An 8,972-nucleotide genomic window follows, 5' to 3' on the forward strand; every position below is an offset into this window, starting at 1 on the left:
CTTTCCCCCCCAGTAACACCAGCTACCTACCGATAGTTTGTAGCTTAAGTTTTTCATTGCCTCCTGTCTTTAGATTTACCGGGAACCCAATTTAGGATTCCTTCGTTCATAATCAGACAGGATGCTAATAGCTAAAGGTTTAAACTGTTATGAGACAATTGTTGTTGTTAATTGTTCTGAACTGTCCATGCCGATGATCCCTACTGCTCTGTGCTCGCTGAGACCTCTCCCTTCCCTCCCTCCGAATGCAAGGACACCGATTGAGTTTTATATTTACACCGACACCAATGTCTTTAAAATTCCTTAGCTGGAACGTACGTGGTCTCGGCACAACCCTCAAGCGTAGGAAAGTCTTCTCCTATATCAAACAAACCAACCCCCATATCGTGTGCCTGCAGGAGACCCACCTCACCAAAGACAGGGCTGATACTCTTAAGAAGCCGTGGGTACAGTGGGCGGCCCACTCCTTTCACACCTCCTCCTCCAGAGGCGTTTCACTACTTATACATAGCTCTATAAGATGGAACCCTATTAATGTTCGCAAAGACCCGGAAGGTAGATCAATATTCGTGTACGCCGAAATAGACTCCAAAGCCTATGTTATATTATGCATCTATAACCCACCACACAATAATCTCTCCCTCCTTCAGGCGGCCGTGACCTTCGCACACCAATACCCCTCAGTAGGAGTACTCTGTATGGGAGATTTTAACCAGGTAATGGACCCGACCAGGGACAAATTTAATGCCCTGGCTAACATAACCACTAACACTAACTCCTCCCTCCGACAGATGACCGAGAGCGTAGGTTGGGTCGACCTCTGGCGGTTGCGTCACCCCGACACCCTGGAATACACCTGCCACTCCCTGGGTCATAACTCCCTCTCAAGAATTGACTATGTATTCAGCTCCAGGGAGGTGGCGGTGTATCTCTCAGATGTAATACACTGTCCGCGGGGAATATCGGACCACAGTCCGATACTTCTAACACTGAAATTTCCCCAACTCAAAACTCTCCCCACCTGGAAACTACACCCGTTCTGGCTCAAACTTCTAGGCCCAGACGATCAAACCCCGTTCCATATATCCCTCTTTATAGATGCCCATAACAACAACACCCACCCGGCTTTGAGGTGGGATACCCTTAAGGCATACCTTCGGGGGTTCCTTAAATCAGCCATTACATATATCAAACAAACGACAGCCCAGGCGGACAGAGAGATAGAAGTTAAGACACTTGAGGCAGAAAAGACTTATATTGATAATCCCACAGACTCTAACAAAGAAGCATGGCTCAGCTGCTCCCGCCTCTACAAACGCCAAGGCCAAGCGTAAATTATTCTTTGTGAAGCAATACTACTTTGAACTGGGTAACCAATCCAGCCATTTACTAGCCAATTTGATCAAACACGAGAAACACTCGAACACAATCCTTAAGATAAAAGATCAATATGGCAAGGAGCTGACCGATGCCCCAGCCATCACAAATCGCTTTAAAGAATTTTACGCTAACCTGTATAGCTCACCCACGAACTTCACTAAAGCAGATATCCTAGATTACCTGAGCGACTTGACATTTCCAACACTGTCCGAAGAACAGGTGGAATTCCTGGAGGCCCCAATCACCTTAGACGAAATCTGGCAGACAATCCGGGACATGGCACCTAATAAAGCCCCGGGCCCCGACGGCCTCCCGATTGAAGCATATCGGAAGTATGACGAGCAACTAGCCCCGCTGTTATTAGAAACACTGCAACAGGCCCAACTAGACCAATCCCTCCCACCCTCGTTCTATGGAGCGTCTATTATAGTTATCTTGAAACCAGACAAAGACCCTACAGACTGTAGCTCATACCGGCCCATATCTCTGGTAAACGCCGATTATAAAATCCTAACAAAACTCCTGGCCACAAGACTAAACCAAGTAATCCTATCATTCATACACCCTGACCAGACTGGCTTTATGCCAGGGAAGTCCACGACAATCAACATACGGAGAGTACAGACAGCGATTCAACTGGGCAATCAGTTTAACATGCCCTGGGCATTGGTCTCACTAGACATAATGAAGGCTTTCGATTCGTTAGAGTGGACTTTCCTTGAGGCCTGCCTGGTTCGCTTCGGGTTTGGCCCCCAATTCTTACAATGGGTCAAGACCATATATAAATCACCAAGCGCTAACGTAATAGTAAATGGCATCCCATCCACCGAGTTCCGCCTTGCAAGAGGCACCCGTCAGGGCTGCCCACTGTCCCCGGCTTTATTTGCTATAGCCATTGAAGCCATGGCAATTCGGTTGAGAAGTACCCCTGAAGTAACCGGCATTAAATGGGCGGGCCTTGAAAGTAAAGTGGGCCTATACGCGGACGATACAATTCTATTTTTGTCGGATCCTATAACCTCCTTCTCCCACGCTATGTCCCAAATCGACAAATTTTCCCACCTATCTGGTCTACACGTCAACTGGCCCAAATCCACAATCCTATACACAAATCTCAATCCAATAACAGACCCGTGCGTCGCCAGATATAATCTAGCCGTGGTTTCCAAATTCAAATATTTAGGAATGTACATGTCCCGAAATCAAAATAACGCCTTAAAAGATAATATTGACCCACTGCTGGGAACTGTCAAAAATAAACTCGAGCGATGGTCTAAGTTACCGTTATCGGTGGCAGGCCGCATAAACCTGATAAAAATGGCCATTCAGCCTAAATGTCTGTACATATTACAGCATATGCCAATAATTGTACCCAGGCGCATCTTCCAGGCCCTCAACTCCCTCATTATATCTTTTATTTGGAACTCCACACGATCAAAGCTTAGTCTTTCGATCCTACAGAGACCGAAGGAACAGGCTGGAATGGCGCTTCCAGACCTGCATGTATATTACCTAGCTGGTCAGTTGCGTAACGTCCGGAGCTGGTTCCTAGAACGAGAAATGCCTATCGCTGACCAGTACCTGGCTAAACAAGTGAAAGGTAACAACCTTTTAAGCTTCCTAGAATTTCCAGAACATACCAATCCCTCTGATACATTGCCACTTCACAAACTTGCCCTAAAGGTGTGGAGGGAGGCTAAGGCCATCCAACAGTACAAAGGAGTAATGTGCGAACTTCCCTTATGGAACAATCCCGGTCTTAAAGGGGTTGTCCCGCGGCAGCAAGTGGGTCTATACACTTCTGTATGGCCATAATAATGCACTTTGTAATGTACATTGTGCATTAATTATGAGCCATACAGAAGTTATAAAAAGTTTTATACTTACCTGCTCCGTTGCTGGCGTCCTCGTCTCCATGGTGCCGACTAATTTTCGGCCTCCGATGGCCAAATTAGCCGCGCTTGCGCAGTCCGGGTCTTCTGCAGTCTTCTATGGGGCCGCTCGTGTAGAATGCCGGCTCCGTGTAGCTCCGCCCCGTCACGTGCCGATTCCAGCCAATCAGGAGGCTGGAATCGGCAATGGACCGCACAGAAGCCCTGCGGTCCACGGAGACAGAGGATCCCGGCGGCCATCTTCAGCAGGTAAGTATGAAGACGCCGGACCGCCGGGATTCAGGTAAGCGCTGTGCGGGTTGTTTTTTTAACCCCTGCATCGGGGTTGTCTCGCGCCGAACGGGGGGGGGGGGGTTAAAAAAAAAAAAAACCCGTTTCGGCGCGGGACAACCCCTTTAAGGCCTTGCAGTCGGTCCCAGACCCCCAATATTGGAGATCTTTTGGGGTGGTGTCGGTGGGAGACGTCTACACGGACGGGAGCCTCCTTACATTCAACCAACTACGGGAAAAAATACAGTCCCCACAACTTCAACTGTTTAGATACTTTCAGCTGAGGCATGCCCTGAACTCCCAATTCCCACCTACCTCTACGAGTATATCCAAATTCCCCACAATCGGCATACTCAGATCCCAGGGACCCAAGGGCCTAATCTCAGTGCTCTATACGCACCTTCTCTCAGCAAAAACCGACCCTAACCTGCCCTCAGCTTATGGTAAATGGAAGAAAGCCATCCCGTCCTTATCACCGGAAGACTGGTCAGACATATCAGAATCCCATCTCTTAGTCTCCCCTGCAGTCAACAACAAATTGATTCAGTTATATATTATCCACCAAGCATACCTCACACCCAGTCGTCTATATAAAATGGGCAATTCTGCCTCAAACTCCTGTCACAGATGCCGTCAGCCAGAGGCTGATTTTTGGCATCTGATTTGGGACTGCCCTCTGGTAAACGGATTCTGGTCTGAGATTGTATCCTTCACAAATTCACTATTACCATCCCCCTTTAATATTGGGATGGACCCCAAGACGATCCTATTCGGCCTACTGGAGGAGGAGTGGCCGCATCACACCCGCATTTTTCTACAGAGGATCTTGTTTCTGGCACGCAAAACGATAGCCACCAACTGGATGGCGACAGGAACTCCCACAATCTCATGCTGGGTTCGGTCGGTGAACACAGTAATCTCCTACGAAAAAATCATCTACCAAAATAGAGGATGCCCAAACAAATTCCAAAAAATATGGGATATATGGCTGGATACCAACTCCACTTTATCCGCGGATTGAATTCCCAAACTCATACCCCTTTTCTCGCCCCCCTCCCCCCTCCCTACATATACCCCTGAACTCCCGTCTACCTAACAAACAGCAAGAGCAGAGCTTTATTCCACAAAAAGCCCAACCAATCGGCATGGGCGGATCAAGTTTATTGGTTAAAAGTTCACTGTTATTTACAAGGAAAAAATATACAAGGAAAATGTTATGTTATTATATCGAAGTAAGTTATAGCACAGCATGCATTCCATGTAACATTGAGTCTATTTTTTACAAGAGTTTGTTATGTACTGCGCAAATTTTCCTTAATAAAGAAAATAAAATCGGAAAAAAAAAGTATTATATACTTTAACAACCTGATATACTTATGTCATGGGAAAAGTGCTTTTTATATAATGGCATCTACACTTGAGGGAGCTATACACACTAGTCAGTAGGTTTAAAGGGGTTACAAATTAAAGAGAACGTGCCAGCTTGAACACTCCGTGCAAACGGCTGGCAGCATGTTATAGATCAAGAGGAGTTGAGCAGATTGATATCTAGTTTTATGGGGAAAGATACAGTATAATTTGCATTTTATTCATATAAATCTCTTCAAATTCGGAGCTGAACAGTCCAAGGGGTGGGCCTATCAGAGACTGACAGCTATCTGTGAAGGACTGCACATGCAGTGGTAGCTGTCAATAACAAGCAATTGTTTCCTTACAGCAGCGTTGTAAGGAAAAGAAAAATGCAGCATATTCCATATTTTGGTCTTCCCTTTGAATGTATTGCGCATTGTTTTCAATTGGATTTTGAAAGACATGGCATGGCATGTGAGATTTTTCCCACTGAAGACAATGGGAAGTGGTCGCTATCTTTACTCAGACTGAGATGCAAATTTTATGCAAAAACATACCTTGGTGCTGCGAAACTTGCACATTTGCAAGCGCAATATTGGACCGGAGTTTCTCGCCCAAGTTAATGTAGCCCTATGGTGAATCTTTCCCCATAAAACTATATACTGGTATTAGCTTGCTCAGCTGATCCTGCTCTATAACATTATACCTGCAGATTCCCTTTAAAGGGGTTATCCGTGGAAATCCTATTGATGAACTATCATCAGGATAGGTCATCAATAGTTGATTGGCTCGGGCCCCCAACTGATCAGGCGCATGCTGCCAGTGCGGCAATAATAGAGGTCGACGTGGAAGTCGATGCACCGACCTGCATGTAGTGGCCGATGCTTGTAACTGTAGGCACTCATTGATTTCAAAATTACAGCTGAATGGGTTAAAACAGTAAAACAAATGGGTACTTGCCTTCCTTAGCCACGGTGATCCAGCGCTGCAGCACGCCGCTTCTCCTGATGGCTGATAACAGTGGTAGTCTGGTGACCGCTGCCAATCAGATGCAGCAGCGTTACAGTTCCAAAACTCCTGGTATTATGGCGCTCAGCATGTGCTGATACCAGGAGAATGGGTAGTGACATGGAAGGCAGGGTTATCCGACATCGGGTTTTTGGTTTACAAATATTGATGCAAAATCAGAATGGGTCCAACACATAGCAGAGGTACAACTCTTTCCACTATACTTTCTCCCTTGAGGCCCTATTCCTGATTTTCACTAATGCAGAATACTGCCCTGTGGATTAGTTATTTTTGTATTTTGTGACTAATTTATTTGTTTGTTTTTTACTTGTAGGTTACCAAATTTATAAAAGGATATGTGGCAAAAAACTTTCAGTGGATGATTTAGCCAAGTTGTCCAATGAAGAGGCAAATGGAGGTTTTGAGTTTAATGAAAAGCCGGAACTACAGTAACACTCATCAACATCAAATAAAATATGCCAGACAACATGACTGATGACCCGACAAGATGCACCGGATTCATTTAGGGTGTAGAATAGAATAGTTGTTGAACAACCAAATTCAATTAGGTGGATTGATCAATATTAGAGATGAGCGAGCACCCGAATGCTCGGGTCCGCATTATTCAAGTCGAGCTTTTCGTAAAATTCGAGAGCTCAGGCATTTTTGTATTTGGGACGCTGGGTGCCAAGCTTTTTTTTCTCTCTCTCTCCCCTGCCTGCCAGACAAAAAATTTGCCATTGACGTGCGCGGTGGCGGGGAGGAGCCAAAAACTGGGGCGGGGTCAAACTCAGCTTGATGCTCATTCGAGTAATGAGCACCAAAGAGTACGCTAATACTCGAACAAGCATCAAGCTCGGCAGAGTATGTTCACTCAACTCTAATCAATATCCAACATCAAGCAGTTTTCTAGATTTTTTAGACAACCCCTTTTAAACTTTACAGCTGTATCCTAAGGCCGTATTTACATGGCTGATAACGAGTCGCATCACACAAAACAGACACCACTTCCCCGTTCTGTGCGATGCGCATGCACTATATACTTGAGACTTTCACAAAAATAGGGCATGCTGTGATTTTTCCATCTTTGCAAGAGAAAAGTTGCCAATTTAAGTAGAGCCATTGTAAACAGTGGGGTCTATTTTGGGGCGTCTTGCAAGGCAGAAAACTTGTGTGACTAGAATAGCCGTGTAAATACATCCTGAGGCTGCTTTCACACAGCCGAGAGGGGGTGGGTGGGGAACCGCATGAGATCTGTGCGTTGCGAGACACACGAATATGGCCCCCATTCTTTTGAATGGAGTCATATAATAATATAATAATAAATAATAATCTTTATTTGTATAGTGCCAACTTATCCCGCAGCACTTTCAGGCATGGATAAATGCAAAACAATACAATTGCAACAATTACAATGTGAGATACATTGGGTTAGACGCAAATGGGTTGGGGATGGTACAGGAGGTGCAGGGGGTGGGGAACACAGGCAATAGGAAATTTTATGTACAGATCATTTATATGAAGGCAAACAGGGTGGAGCACCATAGGGAGGGGCGAGGGACTAGGTCAGGAGATTTGGTATGCTTCCCTGAAGAGGTGCGTTTTTAAGGCACGTCTGAAATTTCGTGCATCGGGAATTGTCCGGATGCCTTGGGGTAGAGCATTCCAGAGGATGGGTGCTGCTCTGGTGAAGTCCTGTAGGCGAGCATGAGAGGTTCGTATTACAGGGGTGTTTAGTCTGAGGGTCTTAGCCGATCGGAGTGAGCGCGCTGGGTGGTATATTGACAGTAGGGAGGCGATGTATGGTAGCGCAGCGCCATGCAGAGCTTTGTGAGTGAGGTAGAGGAGTTTAAATTTAGTACTGCAGTGGATGGGCAGCCAATGCAGTGACTGGCATAATGCAGAGGCATCTGAATAACGACTGGATAGAAAAATGAGTCTAGCTGCTGCATTTAGTATGGATTGGAGTGGAGCGAGTCTAGTGCGGGGGAGGCCAATGAGTAGCAAGTTGCAGTAGTCAAGCCGGGAGTGGATGAGCGCAACCACGTGCGTCTTTAGCGTGTCCGTGGTTAGGAACGGACGTATTTTAGCAATATTTCTGAGGTGCAGGTGGCATGTTTGGGCCAGAGATTGGATATGGGGGGTAAAGGAGAGGTCAGAGTCCAGTGTGACCCCAAGGCATCGGGCATGCTGTCTGGGGGGGTTATGATGGTGCCAGACACTAGAATGGAGATGTTGAGGGGAGGTCGGTTAGAAGGTGGAAAGACAAGGTCGTCAGTTTTAGAGAGGTTTAGTTTGAGAAAAAGGGAGGACATACTGTTAGAGACAGCGGACAGACAGTCGGTGATATTTTGGAGGAATGGTCCAGAGATCTCACGAGAGGAGGTGTATAGTTGGGTGTCGTCAGCATAGAGATGGAATTGGAGGCCGAATCTGTGGATGGTTTGTCCAATTGGGGCAGTATAGATTGAGAAAAGAAGGGGACCAAGGACCGAGCCCTGGGGTACCCCGACAGCGAGAGGAAGTGGAGCAGAGATAGAACCAGCAAAGGAGACACTGAAAGAGCGGTCAGAGAGGTAGGAAGAGAACCAGGAGAGAGCAATATCCTTTAGACCAATAGAGTGGAGCATAGTGAGAAGGAGATCATGGTCAACAGTGTCAAATGCAGCAGACAGGTCAAGGAGGATTAGTAGGGAGTAGTCACCTCTCGACTTTGCAGTCATCAGGTCATTTGTTACTTTTGTAAGGGCAGTTTCGGTCGAGTGTAGAGAGCGGAAACCACAGGGAAAAAAAAATTGTGGCGTGTCCTTTCTTTGGGCGTTTCCGCAGAACGCCTCGTATCGCCCCTTGTTTTCAATAGGGATGGCTCAGCATTGCATGGCGTGCGAGGTGCATGCAAGTGTGATACGATATTTACCCATTCAAAACAGTGGGAAACACTTTGACTAATATCACAAGGGTGAGTGTGATATCGGGCTGTGAAAAGAATGGGTTTCATATTAGTGGGTCTCAACGTGCAAATATCGCACGATTTTCTTGGTTGTGCGAACCTCCAAAAGTAGGTACTGTTGA

The 8,972-nt window shown here is 46.3% G+C and overlaps 1 protein-coding gene across 1 annotated transcript in view; it reads left to right on the forward strand.

The window, feature by feature from the left end:
- Positions 1-6,353, forward strand: part of LOC136599168 (ileal sodium/bile acid cotransporter-like) — a 31,611-nt gene extending 25,258 nt beyond the window's left edge. Inside the window, exon 6 of the mRNA XM_066588773.1 lies at positions 6,235-6,353. Coding sequence (XP_066444870.1) covers positions 6,235-6,353 — 119 coding nt within the window. The remainder of the gene's footprint in view (positions 1-6,234) is intronic.
- The last annotated feature ends 2,619 nt before the right edge of the window (positions 6,354-8,972 follow it).

The sequence above is a fragment of the Eleutherodactylus coqui genome, chromosome 1 (assembly GCF_035609145.1).
Source record: "Eleutherodactylus coqui strain aEleCoq1 chromosome 1, aEleCoq1.hap1, whole genome shotgun sequence".
In the NCBI taxonomy this organism is placed as follows: domain Eukaryota; kingdom Metazoa; phylum Chordata; class Amphibia; order Anura; family Eleutherodactylidae; genus Eleutherodactylus; species Eleutherodactylus coqui.